General features: G+C 47.5%; 1 protein-coding gene across 1 annotated transcript in view; it reads left to right on the plus strand.

The window, feature by feature from the left end:
- The window catches only part of LOC127000109 (F-box/LRR-repeat protein 7-like), a 126,849-nt gene that overhangs the window by 50,011 nt on the left and 59,450 nt on the right, over positions 1–17,388 (plus strand). The window contains exon 2 of the mRNA XM_050863527.1: positions 8,043–8,120. Coding sequence (XP_050719484.1) covers positions 8,043–8,120 — 78 coding nt within the window. The remainder of the gene's footprint in view (positions 1–8,042; positions 8,121–17,388) is intronic.

Consider the following 17,388-nt stretch of genomic DNA (forward strand, 5'->3'; position numbering starts at 1 on the left):
ACGGGTCATTGCTTCAAAGGCTGCCCATGAATCATCAGCCTCATCGGTGATGGCGGTCACCAATTCGGCGGGTGCCCATGAATCATCAGCCTCCACGGACCAGTCATCACGGGTCATTGCTTCAAAGGCTGCCCATGAATCATCAGCCTCATCGGTGATGGCGGTCACCACGTCGGCGGGTGCCCATGAATCATCAGCCTCCACGGACCAGTCATCACGGGTCATTGCTTCAAAGGCTGCCCATGAATCATCAGCCTCGACCATAGCAACAGAGGTCACCAAGTCTGGGGCTGCCCATGAATCATCAGCCTCCACGGACCAGTCATCATGGGTCGTCACTTCAAAGGCTGCCCATGCATCAGCCTCATCGGTCCTGGCCACCCGTCAGTGGCCGCACGCGGTGCAGGGCTCACCGCCCGGACGGGCTCGCCACACCGCCTCCCGTTGCACCGGAGGCTGGTGAAGGCGGGCCCGTCGTCACAGAAGAGCGAGAAGTGTAGGCCGCTGATGTTGTCCAGCAGCCAGGCCAGCGGCATGGAAGAGGTGAAGACTGGCTTCCTAAGCGAGGCGAATTGCACCCTGACGGCCGCGTTGCCGTCTTTCTTGCACAGCTTCGCCAAGGGCACACGCAGCTCACCCTCGGCGTGGCAGCCTTGAATCCCAGCGACGCAAGACCAGCCTTCCACGGGGAGCTTGACGGAGGCGACCGTACGCCTCCTCTTCAGGCAGCAGGTGGAGTCCTTGCACGAGAGCTTGATGGAGTCCAACAGGTAGGAGCCTCGCTCCAGGGTTACCCACACGTTAAATTTCTGTCGAGATGCAGAGTTTCCCATCGTTGTTTCGATGTGATACAAAAAAATTATCCGAATATTGAGGAAATCGTGTTCGGTAATAAAAGGAGGTGCTATGTCCATGAAGACCGACTGGCCTCCAGCCAATTCTTTCTGCTATAATCTTGCCTAGTCGGCTAAGTAGTGCAGTTCACGCGTAGGATGGGGGGTAACAGGGCTGTTGCTAAACTATAAAGGAATAGATCAAATATTCTTAATTCTTTTGAATGGCAACTATTCCCAAATAAATCTTGATAAGTAAGAAAAAATAACCTTGCTTAACTTTTATTTCATGCATAATGCGTGGATAACATGCCTTGGGCTCTTCATACATTAGTTATTTCCAAGAGTGTCGCGTAGGTACTCTTTCCCTCCATATCTGTTCCCTTTATCCCGTGTCCGTCCATTGCGATTTCTTAATTGTAGTTGCCTTTCTGCCTACAACACCCCTGGATTGTTACTAATGAGACCAGAGGACATCCAATACCTACTTGCTCTATTATTGTTATTATTACTACTATTATCATCATCATCGTATATAGTAGTAGTATTACAGCTCGTATTAGCCTATGCCTCTCCATGTTGTACTCAGTCTTTCTTCGCTAAATACAAAGTTCTCATTTACTACTCAACGGCAGGTTTTATAGTTTTCACCTTCTTTGAATTCCACGTATGGTACTTTACACCCAATTACTTTTTTTGCTTTGCACATCTGCGTCATATTCTTACTAACAGTGGATATCAGATTGTTGGATCATTCTTACAGTAAATATGAGATATATGGATAATTTTTAGAGGTGTTCATCATCCAGTAAAGTGGTTCGTGGAAAGTTGATATCATAGGAATAAGGTCTGGAAACACGTAGTTGTAACTTGGAGTATGGGCGTTGTGGTGAGTTTTTCCGTGGTTATGGTCTAAGAGTCTGGAGGAACGGTCAAAGGGAAATCAAGAATGAGCTCGGGAGGCAGCTGGAGCCAAGAATAGATGGCGTCACTATAAACACTTGCCTGCGCCACGAGTAACCAGGAGTAACAGAGGGCGGGCTAAGAATCTTCTATACTAACAGCAGGAGCCTCAGAAACAAGATAGACTTACTAAGGGGTGAAGCTTGTTCAGAAAATTTTGACATAATAGCGATCACTGAGACATGGATAGACACTGCTAATAGAAATTTTAGATCAGAATTTGAAATAACGGGTTATCAGATGTTTCACAAAGACAGAAGGGGCAGAAAGGGAGGTGGAGTTGCGCTATATGTTAAAGACTCACTTAAATGTTTAGTTAACAACTCAGTCAAAACTAACATGGATTCAGAATCAGTTTGGGTGGACGTTTACAAAGGGAAAGAAAAACTAACTCTAGGAGTTATATACAGGCCACCCAACCTTAACAGGCAGGACACGAGTATATTACTACAGGAGATTGGCAGGGCGAGTATGAGTAGAAATGTCTGCGTAATGGGGGACTTTAATTATAGGAATATAGACTGGGAAGATCTAGTGGGTGACCTGGAAGCCGAGGACTTTCTTGAAGTTATACAAGATAATTTCCTTAAGCAGGTAGTTACTGAGCCTACCAGAGGAGATAACATATTAGACTTAGTCCTAACCAATAATGGGAACTTGCTACGTGAGTTGGAGGTGGGCGGAGAGTTAGGAAATAGTGATCACAGAACGGTTCGTTTTAGCTTAGACTGGGCGGTAACCCGCGAACCAAACCCAGTGTTAGTGCCAGATTTTAGAAGAGCAAACTACGAGGGGCTTCGAAGACATCTTGAAGGGGTAAACTGGGATAATTTAGGGATTCATGAGGGCCAGAACTGCGGATTGGAGAGCCAGGAGAACCAGGTAGAAATGTCTTACAATAATTTAGTTAGAGTAATAGTAGAGGGTCAAGAACAGCATATACCACAGCGAACACTTAGAAAAGAAAACAATGATCCTAAGTGGATGACTCGTGGACTAAAACACGAGATTGGGTTAAAGAAGGAATTTATCAGAAAATAAAGAATGGGAAACACATCTCAGGGGCCGGTACGTCGAACTATCTAGATTAGTTAAGAAAAACACCAGGATAGCAAAAAGAACTATGAGATCAAAGTAGCAAATGAGGCGAAAAGTAATCCGAAGTGCTTCTTTCAGATGTATAGAACAAAATCAAGGGTGAATATTGGACCGCTGAAAACAAACACAGTGGAGCTAGTAGAAAATTACGAAAATATGAGCACATTGTTGAACGACTACTTCCTTTCAGTATTCACACAGGAGGATCGAACGACTATACCGGAAAGAGTTCAGGTGTACGAGGGCGGGGATGGCGATAAATTGAGGGATATAATCATTACCAGGCAAGTAGTTCAGGATGAGATAGATAAGCTTAAGAAGAACAAGTCGCCAGGTCCTGACGGGATATTTCCGAGGGTATTAAAGGAGTTAGGTGATATAATAAGTGACCCACTAACCGACATCTTTAAGATGTCGGTAAATACTGGCTATGTGCCGAGCCTATGGAAAGTAGCTAATGTGACGCCGATTTTTAAAAGGGGGACAGGTCAGTTGCTTCAAACTATCGCCCAATTAGCTTAACATCGGTTATAGGAAGATGCTGGAGTCCATAATAGCCAGGAACATTCAGGAGCATTTAGAGAAACATAGCTTAATTCACGACTCGCAGCATGGGTTCACAAAGGTAGGTCATGCCTCACCAATCTCTTGTCCTTCTACAATAAAGTATTTGAGGCGGTTGACAGAGATGAAAATTATGATGTAATCTATCTTGATTTTAGTAAAGCGTTTGACAAAGTTCCTCACCAACGACTGTTGCTTAAATTACAGGCTCACGGAGTAGAGGGTAAAGTTTTGAACTGGGTCAAGGCGTGGCTTAGCAATAGGAAGCAAAGAGTGCAAATCAATGGTAAAAGATCTGACTGGGGATGTGTTACGAGTGGGGTCCCACAAGGTTCGGTATTAGGTCCACTTTTGTTTATTATTTAAATCAATGACTTAGATACAGGAATTAGTAGTGATGTTAGTAAATTTGCAGATGATACCAAGATCGGTAGAGTAATTGAGTCGGATCAGGACGCTAGTATTCTCCAAGGTGAACTCAACAGATTATATGACTGGGCGGATAAATGGCAGATGGAGTTCAATGTAGGGAAGTGCAGTATTCTGAGTGTAGGTAGGAACAACCCCTCACATAACTATTGCTTAAATGACACTCTCATAAGTAGGTCTGGGTGCGAGAGGGATTTAGGGGTCTTAGTGAGTTCTGATCTCCGTCCAAGGGCACAATGCATTCAAGCTAGAAATCGAGCTAATAGGGTACTGGGATTTATTTCAAGGAGCGTAAGCAACAGAAGCCCCGAAGTCTTCCTCAAACTATATTTAGCATTAGTTAGACCTCATCTTGACTATGCGGTTCAGTTCTGGTCACCTTACTATATAATGGATATCAAATGTTAGAATCGGTGCAGAGGAGGATGACTAAGATGATTCAGGGGTTGAGAAACTTGCCATACGAGGGAAGACTCAAACAGTTAAACTTGCATTCTCTAGAAAGGCGAAGGGTGCGTGGAGACATGATCGAGGTTTATAAATGAATGAAGGGCTTTAATAAGGGAGACATTCATAAGGTTTTGTTGGTAAGAGAACCGGGTAGGACACGAAGTAACGGGTTTAAACTGGATAAATTCAGATTCAACAGGGACATAGGCAAAAATTGGTTTACTAACAGGGTGGTGGTGGATGAGTGGAATAGGCTTAGCATTCATGTGGTGAGTACCAATACAATTATCACATTCAAAAATAGACTAGATAAATTCATGGACAGCGATATTAGGTGGGGTTAGATACACGGGAGCTTAGGGTCAAAGGAGCTGCCTCGTACAGGCCTACCGGCCTCTTGTAGACTCCTGCGTTCTTATGTTCTTATGTTCTTATGTTCTTCTTACTTCTTTTCCTCCTCCTCCTCCTTCTCCTCCTCCTCCTCGTCCTCGTCTTTCTCCTCCTCCTTCTCCACTTCCCTTCCCTTCTCTTCTCTTTTCTTTCCTTCCCATCCCTTCCCTTCCTTTCCCTTTCTTCCCTTCCCATTCTTCCTCCTCCTCCATCTCTGCTGCTACTACTGCTACTACTACTACTACTACTACTACTACGACTACGACTACGACTACTACTACTACTACTACTACTACTACTACTACTACTACTACTACTACTGCTATTACTTCTTTTTTTCGTGGTTTCTTGATTCGTTTCTCAGTAATACACGTTTTTTTTTTTTCCCTCCCTGCCTCGCCTTCCTTGCCCTCTCCTTCTCCTCCTCCTCCTCCTCCCTCGGTCGGCTCTCTTCCTCTCTCGATTGGTAACTGGATACCTGACTCACCACTTCTTCCTTCCACTCCTCCTCCTCCTCCTCCTCCTCCTCCTCCTCCTCTTCCTTCTCCTTCTCGTCCATCATCATATTGTGTGCTGTATCCTCATCCTCATCCTCGTCCTCCCTCTTCTTCCTCCTCCTCCCTCATCTCCTCTTCTTCCTCCTCCTCCTCCTCCTCCTGCTTTACCTCCTTGTTCCCATTCTTCCCTCGTAAGCCTGAGGCGGTGTCCGATTACATGCTATCGACCGTGATCTCGACCTCCTGTTTCTGAAGGTCCAGGCACGGCGAGGCAGGGTAGGCCGAGGCAGGGCGGGACAGGACAGGCATAAGGTAGGATAGGGCGGGGACAGGGAAGAGCAGGGCAAGGTAGAACAGAGGAAGGGAAGGTAGGGTATTACATGTCAGAGAAGGTAAGGTTAAGGTAAGGCAGAATAGGGTAGGACAGGAAAGGGCAAGTGTAGGCAGAAAAGGGCAGAGCAAGGCAGTGGTAGAGTAATGAAGGGTAGGAAAGGGCATAGAGGAAAGTCATTATCAAAATACTTATTAATTCTTGCGTATGGCGTCTAATGAATCGATATCTGAATGCTGAAATGTATTACTGAATTACTGAATGAAACACACATACAGACAGACAGAGAGAGGAACAGTGAGAGAGAGGCACCCATACATATAGTGAGAGACAGACAGCAGACAGACAGACAGAGAGAGGGACAGGAACACCCATACATATAGTGAGACAGACAGACAGACAAACAGTGATAGGGGCAAGGGCACCCATACATATAGTGAGAGACATATGTAGACAGACAGACAGACAGGGACAGAGAGACAGCCATGCAGATAGACAGGCAAACAGAGACAGGAACAGACAGTCTTATAAATAGTGAGGCAGACAGACACACACACAGACAGACAGACAGACAGGAAAAGAGACACAGCCGTACAAATAGACAGACAAAGAGAGACACCGACAGACAGGCATAACAGATAGACAAACAGAGAAACAGAGACAGGGACAGAGAGACAGCCATACAGACAGCTGGACAGACAGAAAGATAAAGGACAAGGTTGACCATTTGCGGTTGAGGTGCGGCTGCTCGGTGGCTTGGCGGTAATGGCGGCATTCTTACCTGTCTGTTTAACGAGGGAGAAACTCTTATTTTTATCTAACACATTTTTTTTCTACGTTTCTTAGTCCTCCGCCGCACGGGTGTCGATTCACAGCGCTGCCGGATTATCGCATTCACCACATTGTATATACCTTTTTCCTACACTGAACTAATGCAAAAGACTTCAGTAATTAACCATTTCAACGATAACTATAATGAATCAGGTTATTGTGTTGGAGGAGACGGTTTTTAGGTCGGATATCGGCAAATCGACTGTTTTCTTACACTGAACTATTGCAAAAAGACATCAGTAATTAACCTTTTCAATGATAACTATAATGAATCAGGTTATTGGGTTGAAGGAGACGGTTTTTAGGTCGAATATCGGCAAATCGACCGTTTTCCTACACTGAACTATTGCAAAAAGACATCAGTAATTAACCTTTTCAATGATAACTATAATGAATCAGGTTATTGGGTTGAAGGAGACGGTTTTTAGATTGGAAACGGGATATATAAGAAGCTGGAAGGAACGGCAGGATTAGAGGACAAAGAGAGAGAGAGAGGGGGAGAGGGGGTGAGGGGGGAGCTGTTTTCCTCCTCCCTCAAGCATCGAGTCACGAATCCTGAACCTGAGAACACAGCCGCAAGATGTGTTTGGTGTGCGAGGAATCATGTTCGCCCCGCCTCTCCCCTGTCACACACACACACACACACACACACACACACACACACACACACACACGGTCTCTCTCTCTCTCTCTCTCTCTCTCTCTCTCTCTCTCTCTCTCTCTCTCTCTCTCTCTCTCTCTCTCTCTCTCTCTCTCTCTCTCACTCTCTCTCTCTCTCTCTCTCTCTCTCTCTCTCGTCCTGTTGCTCTGTACGATAATTAAATCAGTTTCGATAAAGTCGGTCGAGAAAAGACGTATTTTTTATCGACCGTTCAATCAAAGCGAAGAATCTCCGCAGTAAATGTCTCTATAAACCAATGTCAGCCTTCTCTCTCTCTCTCTCTCTCTCTCTCTCTCTCTCTCTCTCTCTCTCTCTCTCTCTCTCTCTCTCTCTCTCTCTCTCTCTCTCTCTCTCTCTCTCTCTCTCTCTCTCTCTCTCTCTCTCTCTCTCTCTCTCTCTCTCTCTCTCACACACACACACACACACACACACACACACACACACACACACACACACACGTGGGGTGAGTCGGCCATCTGATTCTTAATTGCTTTCTGATTTATTAGAATAAATTAAACTTGCACGATTGAATGCATTATTTTAGCCCTAAGCAGCCGATCCCAGCCGGCCTGATTCTTCCTTTTGTTTAGGGTTCTCCTTGTTCTGCTCCTCTTCTTGTTGTTGTTCTTCTTTTTCTTCTCTTCTTGTTCTTGTTCTTCTTGTTCTTCTTTTTTCTTCTTCTTCTTCTTCCTTCTTCTTCTTATTATTATTATTATTATTTTCTTGTTCTTCTTCTTCTTCTTCTTCTTCTTCTTCCGCTTCTTAAAATCATCATCATCATCTTCATCATTATCATTTTTATTATTATTATTGTTGTTATTATTATTTTTTATTATTATTATTTTTATTATTACCAATACTATTATCTTCATTGCTCCTAGTTCCTTATTTTCATTACATTCTATCATGCCGCGCGCACAGGTAAAGATTTTCTGTGCGTGCCTTCAGATCGCCTAACAAGGAATTGCACCTTCGCGTTTCATGTGTTCGGTCAGGTATTGACGGCGTCTTTGTGTGTATTACAGGTACGCTTGGAGTGGCGGCGGTGCACGACGAGTCCTCCTGCTGTGAAGGTACAGTCCCTGTCCTGTCTCTGTCTGTGGACGTCCCCGGACTGCCCACTTACTTTAGAAAGCTTCTGTGTTATTTTAATCTTAAGAACTTTAGTTGTAGAAATAATAGGGACGAAGATTTTACGAGCCTACATACCGATACAGAAAATTCAGTCATGCACTACTAATCCACACTTGTTTATGGAGCGGACGTGAGGGCTGGAGCTCGACATGGGTTGTATAATTACATATGCATGTCTAAGTAAGCGGGGCTCATATATCAGCTGGCTTGTGCCCACGCGAGTGTGTCTCGGAGAGTATTTTTGGAAGTTCTTTTATTCGTCTTGCCGTCTCGTCTGACTTCTGTCTGGGTTACCAAGTCAAGATGTAGACAGGAATAGGAAGCTGTTACGGCAGAGCAGTGCGTTGTTAGAGGGAGGCGATACACAGGACGGGCATAGGAAGGAGCAGCACGTATATGGGCGAGAGATAGGGTGTTTGACATACATAGGAAAGCAGGTTTGTGTTGGTGATGGTGACACACATCTTAACACGCCGGAGATACGCGAGGCTGGCCGGGGAACAAGTGTGGAAGGCTTCTCTGGGATGGACACAGGGACGGAAGGGAGCGAAGAGGGGAATGATAAGATGGCATGCCGTTTGTGTGACATGAGAAGCAGAAAACTGGGAGAAAAGAAAGTATACCACGTCCGAAGATGTGGAGAGGCAGGGAGGCCAAGGCACGTGGATGATTGAACGTCCCGATGAATGAGAATCACCACGAATGGAAAGTGATAGAGAATGAATGAAGGAAGGAATGGAGGAGCTAACAGACGTAGGGGCATGTGGGAAAAATAGGCAGGAATAGATGATTGAATGTACTGATGAATATGAGTCACCACGGATGGAAAGTGATAGAGAATTGAATAAAGGAAGGAATGGAGGATCTAACAGACGTAGGGATAAGTGGTAAAAATTCTCAGAAATACGAATCCATCCTCATAAACCATCCAACACAGGGATTCATGGCCGAGCAGTGAGTCTTTGGGTGTCATAGAGGAAAAGACGAAGGGAGGAACTCAAAAAAGGCGTTAGTATGTCAACGGGTAGGTCAGGAAAGACGGACTGAAGGAAAATCTGATGGGTCCTGTTGCCCCCCCACACCCACACCCCTTCAGGAGCCGGAGAGGAGCAGAGAGTGTTTTAGAGGGTAATAACGGGGGGGAGATAGGGGTAGAAATAGGTAACGGTTCTAATGGTGAATGGGGAAGTTGAGACAGAATGAGGATGGTCCCTGTACCCCCCATCACAGGAGTCAGGGGCGAGCAGCGAGTGTTCGGGTGTCGGCGCGGCAGGAGCAGGAGGAGGGGTGATTTGACGGGGTCTGCTCTCCGCCTCGTAACCTGAAGTATGACAGGTGCTCCACCCAGCCACTAATTAACCTGGATTTCCCCTATCAGCACCTGGGTCTTGGCGGCGGCGGGTGGTTAGTAATATGTTATGACCACGCTCACTACCACGCACACTCCTATAGATGGCATGCGTCCACGCCTCTGTGCTTCCACGCCGTGTACAGTGCCCCCACGCTGCCAGACTCCCTCATAACACAATATTCCTCTGTCCTACGCTCCTAAAACACATCCCTCCTGCCCTACCCTGCCCTTAACACACTCCTTCCACGCTCTATGCTGTCATCCATTCCCCATAACACAGCTTTCCTTCCCGCTACGCTACCACCCATCCCCCATAACACAATATTCCTCTGCCCTACCCTGCCCATAACACACTCCTTCCACGCACTAAGATGTCATCCAATCCCCATAACACAGCTTTCCTTCCCCCTACGCTACCACCCATCCCCCATAACACAACATATCCCTTCCCTACACTTCCCATAACAATCCTTTCCCGCCCTATGCTGTCACCCATCCCCCATAACAAAGCTCTCCTCCGTCCTATAACACAGCTCTCCCCCGCCCTACTCTTCCATCCACCCCCCCATCACAGCACAACCCTCCCCTCCTCCTCCTCCTCCTCGGCGCACACCCTCGCTTCCTCGGGGCAGGGATGGATGCGTGGTGCTTTCGTCCGTCCGTGTTTGATGCACAGCTTCATTGTTGAATCCAGTTATAAACATTTGCAGATTTGAATTGTAAATAACATCAAGGAAAAAAAAAGCATGCACAAGACTCTTCACTCGCGACTGCATGCGGGTGGGGGGGGAGAGTCAAGGCTGGACGGGGAGAGTCAAGACAGGGACTTTTATCTACCATTAGCTCGGGAAAGGTGTATAATAGTCTCCTGCATTAAGACCCGTGGCTCGACAATCTGCAAAGTCTCGTACATAGGATTTTTTGTTTATGCCTTATAAAATCTTTCTTTATGAGGCAGAAAATGGCCTTGCGACTCGCCTCTCTGCATTTTGTATCGCTTGTGTGTTTTTGAGCGGCGATGCTTCGGGGGAATGCATTTAGCGGGCATAGACAGCGGCATGATCTACTGGACATATTTTCCTTGTATCCCCGGAGCGAGTGGTGATGGGCCGTGTTGCTGTTATCGCCCGCACAAAACTTTGCCCAACGATGCCCGGCCGAGGTCACCGAGCAGCCCGGGAGTGGCCGTGTTGCTTGCCTCAACGACCGATGGAAAATTTATGAGCTTGAAATGAAAATCAAGTCGCAGTGAAGCTCAGCAGTATTACGCCAGTCAGACTTAGTGCTTCACAGTTAAGTCCAGCTCAGCAGACTCAGCGCCAGGATTCCGCACAGCCCACAGTCAGACAGCGAACCAGCCAGACAGACCCAGACAGACGGACAGACAGAGAGACCTCGGCAGGGAGAGGGAGAGAGAAGGAGTTCAGTAGCACCAGGCCGGAGTCTGATTAATTAAAGATACGCCGAGAGCCATATGCCAGACAGCCACAAGTCATGCCGCTGCGCCTCACCGTCTTCACCCTTACACACGACCGACGGAGGGCCATTATTTAGCGGGCGGCGCGGGACTGGTTTATGGCGCCCTGGATTGGTGTGCAGGATCATGATGGTTCTTTAATGAAATCTTTGTGGAGCAAGACTGACTTCAGGCCTACTGCCCCCACTTTCCTGCCTGTCTGTCGCGGAAGGGCCGGGAATATATCTCTGGGCGCCGCCACGCCACTCACAATTGTCAGGTCGTCAGCGGCGGCTTAGGAGATCAAGCCTCTTCATTAGCGAGCCCCACTTGGTACGCTTTTTTTCCCGTTATATAAATTCCAGTCATACAGAGACAGTTTGAAATTAAAACCTCGCGTCACCATCACCCGACTTAACAAATCCTCCTCCATCAAGGCCGGTGCGGGGCTGGACGGGGCTTGGCGGGGCTAAGGCTGAAGGACGGGGTGGTCGACCTTCTCTCCCTCGAGGATCACGCACTCACATGAGACGAGAACCATCCTCGCCTGCGAACCAAACATATATAATGCTGATGTCGGCGACGGTGCGGCCTCGGATAATAAACGATGGTGCCACGATGGACGGGGGTGGAGGGCAGCATTTTTTTATTTTTTTATAGTATTTGACGTATATAAAAATGAGGATAAAAACGATGGTAGAGGAAGCCACGGCGCATCAAGGCATTAGTTAGGGCTCAGGGCGGGCGGCATGCATTAAGGGCCATATTTTTAAACATTTCTGCGCCCAAGAACACGTAATTTACTAGTCTTTCGTTGGAGTTTAGGGCATTTCCAGGGGTACTTTTATGACCCTGGTGGTAGTCTGAGCCGCCTTCTGTACCGTGAACCTAAAAGAACACTCATTAGAACTCGATTAACCTCCTTTTTGACCTTTGGAAATAGTTGGTGTGTGGGTTGGGAGCATCTGAAAATACCAACCTTAAAACCCCTCACGCGGCGCCGGACACCCACGCACCCACCAGGCTCTCTTAGGCAAACACAGAGGTTACGCTGCTATGTAAAGAGTCCCCTCCTCATAAAGCCTTCCTTCTTCATTTTCTCCACTCCCTAATTATTAAAAACGATGAAAAGTCCGACGCAGGAAAAAGAAAAAGGCAAGCATGCATAAGTTGCTTACCTTAAGTGCGGGATATGTGAGAATATGTAAATAATATAAAGCCACTCCCTCCTCCTTCTCCTCCTCCCCGGCGTCCTCGGCTCCTCGCTGGCCCTGCTGGCTCGAGTGTCTGCTGCATGGAGTCCACTCTTTCGGATTGTCCAGGAGCCGGTCGGGAAAAGTGTCCAGTCATAGCATTGTACAAACCCCCACCACGACAACCTGGCCACGTGTACCCCCTCACCTGTACCTCTCACCTGTACCCCTCACCTGTACCCCTCATCTGTACCCCTCACCCCTCTGCCCCAAGCTGCCATACTTAACTATTCCACACCACCGCCGCCGCCATACCTGTACTGTAGCCTGCCACACCCAAGTCACGTGTACCGTCATACTCTCATTATGTATCCCCCCCCACCCCCCACCCCCGAGCCCTCCGCCACATCATCCATCTTTAGCCACACCGCCGCTCTTTGTTATTCCAGTCCACTGCATGCCACACCACATATTTTGTCCCACTCTGCTACTCCTCCTCCTCCTCCTCCTCCTCCTCCACCTCTGACACATTTACGGTTTTCTCTCGCTCCACATGCCTCGTCAACATGCCTTACCTTTTATTTGTATTTTTTTTTCTGTTACGTTCTGCCACATACTCTATTTTATACCACATACCTAGTGCTTCTCCCCTGGCACATGTTCTCAGCTCCATCCACATACCAAATGCAACATACCGTACTTTCTAACAAAATGATCACACCTGACCACATACCATACCACATGCCATACCACATATTTCCTACCCCATTGTTACTCCTCCTCTGACACAGTTAACATGCCTTACCTTTTAGCTGTATTTTTTTTCTGCTACGTTCTACCACATACTCTATTTTATACCACATACCTAGTGCTTCTCCCCTGGCACATGTTCTCAGCTCCATCCACGTACCAAATGCAACATACCGTACTTTCTAACAAAATGATCACACCTGACCACACACCATACCACATTCCATACCACATATTTCCTACCCCATTGTTACTCCTCCTCAGACGCAGTTTTGCAATTCTAACCACATGCCACACCCTCTAACGCTTCCTATTCCACATCATTCCACCACGCAGTCACTAAATTTGCCACACCCCCTCAACCCTCTCGATGCCACACCCCTGATCTGCCCTTCATTCATGTCACATATCCTCACCACTCACACCCCATTGGCGGCACACCCAAGGCACCATCACCACCGCCATCACTCTACGTGTACGCATAACCGTTCCGAGTCCGAATCAGTCAAGTAGTTCTCAGCGAAGTTCATCTTTAATCCTCCGCCGTGCCCCAGAAGCCCGATTTTGCATCCCATTGTGGCGGTGCTTTCCCGGCGCTCACCTCAAGCTTACCCGTCGCCCGCTGCCCGCCATGCCTGGTTGGAGTGCAATGCCGCTGATGTCTATTCAAGGAAGGGTTGTGCAGCTGCTGCCCCGGCTCAGGGTGCGTGAAGCTGTGCTGGGTGGGGTGGTTGGGGGGGCGTAGCTTGGAGGGGAGTGTTGGGGAAGGCTGTGTGGCGAGTGTGTGCAGCGAGAATTAATATCCGTTTGCCTCGTCGTAGCGGCGGCAACACGTGTGAATGTCTTGGCAAATATAATATTTACATGGACTTTTGCTTCATTAGAAAAGGTGACAATTAATATTAAAATGAGTTTTTATTGCACAGAAACGCTTTTGCCTGACTGATTGAGCTTTAACAGACATTTAACACATGGGAAGGAATGATTTCTGAATATATATATATATATATATATATATATATATATATATATATATATATATATATATATAGATATATATATATATATATATATATATATATATATATATATATATATATATATATATAGTGTGTGTGTGTGTGTGTGTGTGTGTGTGTGTGTGTGTGTGTGTGTGTGTGTGTGTGAATTTATCTATTTATATATTTATTCATGTATGTTTATGTATTTATTTACTTATAATTTATTTATTTATTTATTTATTTATGTATGTATGTATGTATGTATGCATGTATTCATTATTTCATTAACTTTAAATATAAAACTGAAGTCGGTTAGAAAATGTTGACAGTAATAAAGAGGTGCGAGTTTGTAAGTAATGGCAGTAAGTATACGGTGCAGGGGCCTGTCACTGGTGTGCGGCGGAAGGGGGGGGGGGGGGGGAGGCAGAGGAGGAGGAGGAGGAGGCGAATGTCAGGGAAGGACGGAAATTGCGGAGAGCGAGAGTGGTAGGAATTACAGGAAGCCTAGGGTGTGTAGGGCGAGGGCATGGGATGTGGTCGGGTGGCCTGGGAGGGCTGCGGAAAAGAGAATAACTGGGAGGGGGGGGAGGGGGAGGGAGGTGGAGGGGGCGCGCCACACGACCATGTCACACGCACGGTAGAGCTCACTTGTACCTAACCTATCATTTACTTATTAGCCTGAGACCTACAACATGCTCCCCGCGACCCGCAGATCCCGCCTCTATTCCCAGGGCGTGCAAGGTGTAAACGCAGCGGCCGGAGGGAATAAACAGGGGAGCGTATGGTCAGGGAACCCAGCGGAGGTCTAGTGGTCGACGTCAGGGTCCTCGTGTATTGTGCGTCGGGGCTGTATACCTGAAGTGGTCGCCTTTGTCTTAAGTTCGCCAGGGTCCGCATCAGGTGAGTGCTGGCGCCCCTCCTTTTGTGACGTCACGGGCCAGGTATGCGGGCTGCGTCATATAACTGGGGGTGTCTTACTGCCTGCTTACCCGGCCGCCTGCCCCTCGCCATTGTAAAGTGAGGTGTGGTGAGGGAACGAGAGAGGGAGGAAAGGTGGGTGGTGGCTGCAGGTCGCTCTCATGGGGTGGTGGTCGCTTGAGGGTTGTTTACCTGAGCGCACGTGGCCGCCACCTCCACCGCCGCGTCCGTTGGTGCTGCCGCTCATGCCTCACGTCGCCGCATTGTTTGGCAGACACCCCGACACTTCAGAGTCTCGCCCTTGCCAAAACATGAACAAACAAATAATTAGCCGCCTCCTGTCCGGGCCGGTTTGTCTCGGTGAAGCGTGTTTCAATTAGGGTCTTTTCCGCCGTTTTAGTGTTGGTCGTGGCCCCGCTTGGCGAACCTGTACCTGTCTGGCCTGCATGCACCCACCTGACACTTGTTTTGTTCGACCGCTGTGCTAAGTCAGCGCGCGCACACACACACACACACACACACACACACACACACACACACACACCTCCTCCTCTCCTGTCCTCCCCATCACACACATACACACACACACACACACACCTGGAAGCTTATTCAGTTGCCGTAGTTACTCACTCAACCCGCCGGCCAGACGCTGTTACCAGGCTGAAGTGCAGGAGATAATGAGACGTCTCGTGCGGTATTGAATGGGAAACCAGCAGCAAGAATATATTTTTTTTATATATAAAGCTGAACGATGAAAGATTTTCCTGCCTTGATTGATAAGAGCAAGGAGTGGTTAGATGACTAGCTGGTTGAATGGGAGGCTGACTGGTTAGCTGGATGAATAGAGGTGGGGAAGGGAGGGGAGGGAGGTGGATGAGTGGATTGGTGAGGAGATTGTTAGCTGGCCGGCGAGGAGAGAGGGAGGCTGTAGCTGTCCTGTGTAGTACGTGTGTGGAGGCTGTGTGTGTGTGTGCGCGCGTGTGTGTGTGTGTGTGTGTGTGTGATGGGGAGGACAGGAGAGGAGGAGGTGTGAGTGTGTGTGTGTGTGTGTGTGTGTGTGTGTTAGGGGGGATGGAGGGTCTTGGAGAGGGGGGAGGGGAGGGGTAGGGGGAGGGGATAGAAAGTCTCATCCCTCCCTGGTTGTTTGTCTTCGTCCTGTGTTTGTTTACGGAGGATGGAACGCGTCGATGAGAACTTTCCTTTTTTCTTTTTTGGAGTTCAGTATTTTTTTTGGCCTCCTCCCCACCGCCTCCTCCTCCCCTCCCCATGGTGAATCTGCGTCTGTGGTCCGGCCTTCCTCATTCCATCCCTCCCCTCCTCCTCCTCTTCCTCCCTTCCTCCCTCTTCCCCTTCTACTTTCTTTTCTCCATCTCTTCTCTCCATCCACTTATAATTTCCCGTTCTGTTGCTGTTCATTGTTGTAGTTATTTATGTTATTATTGCCCGGTTCGTGAATGGTGATTTTGTTTTCTACGTTGCCTGTCTGTCTGTCTGTCTGTCTGTCTGTCTGTCTGTGTCTGTCTGTGTATCTGTCCTTCTGTCTGTCTGTCTGTCTGGTTGTCTCTGTCTTATCGAAATATCTATAAAACGGATTGTCTTATTGTTACTAAATTCAACATCCTTATCCCCATCAGCATCATCATCACCCTTATCAGCATCATCATCACCCTTATCATCATCACCAACACCCTTATCATCACTATCTTCACCATCATCACTATCACCATCATCACCCTTATCATCCCTATCTTCACCATCATCACTATCGCCATCATCATCACCATCATCAGAAGCAGCAGCAGCAGGACCTTCGCCATTTACATCTTTATCGCTCCGGGCCGCGACCACCGCACGCCGCCACACCATATCGGCCGGCGAACAATACACGCATCGAAGGGAAAGCTGCCTGGCGCTCCGAAGACTCACATGTTATGTTCTACTCTCCAGCAGCCACATGAGGAAGCCTTCGTGTTTTAATATATACAGAGCCATGATAAACTGTAGTCATTAGTAACATTTTTATTTTTACTCTTATTATTATTACTACGGTTATTTGGGGGCCTTTAACAATGACCCACTCTGCCTCGCCAAATACTACGCGCTCAGGACAGGGCCTCAGAGCTGGGCAGAATAGTGAATGAGCTCTAATGGTTTGTGCATGGTTCCACGTCTCATTTTTTAGCTGAGGTGTGTATCCTTTAACGAAGCTTACCGTAATAATTTGGTTAGACCCTAAACAATTTTTTTTTCTCGGCAAGCATTTACATGAGGAGGAGGAGGAGGGGGGAGGGAGGGAGGGAGGGGGAGAGAGAAAGTAGTACCTCGCATTGGTATAAATAATGTCACCACTACACTAATACTAATGCAAATACTGATGCTGCTGCTGGCGATGGTGGTGGAGGTGGTGGTGGTGGTGGTGGTGGTGATGGTGATGGTGGTGGTGGTGGTGATGGTGGTGGTATACTTCTACAACTACAACTACTACTACTACTACTACAGCTACTACTACTTCTACTACCACTACTACTACTACTACTA

This window comes from Eriocheir sinensis, chromosome 17 (assembly GCF_024679095.1).
Source record: "Eriocheir sinensis breed Jianghai 21 chromosome 17, ASM2467909v1, whole genome shotgun sequence".
NCBI classification, from domain to species: Eukaryota; Metazoa; Arthropoda; class Malacostraca; order Decapoda; family Varunidae; genus Eriocheir; species Eriocheir sinensis.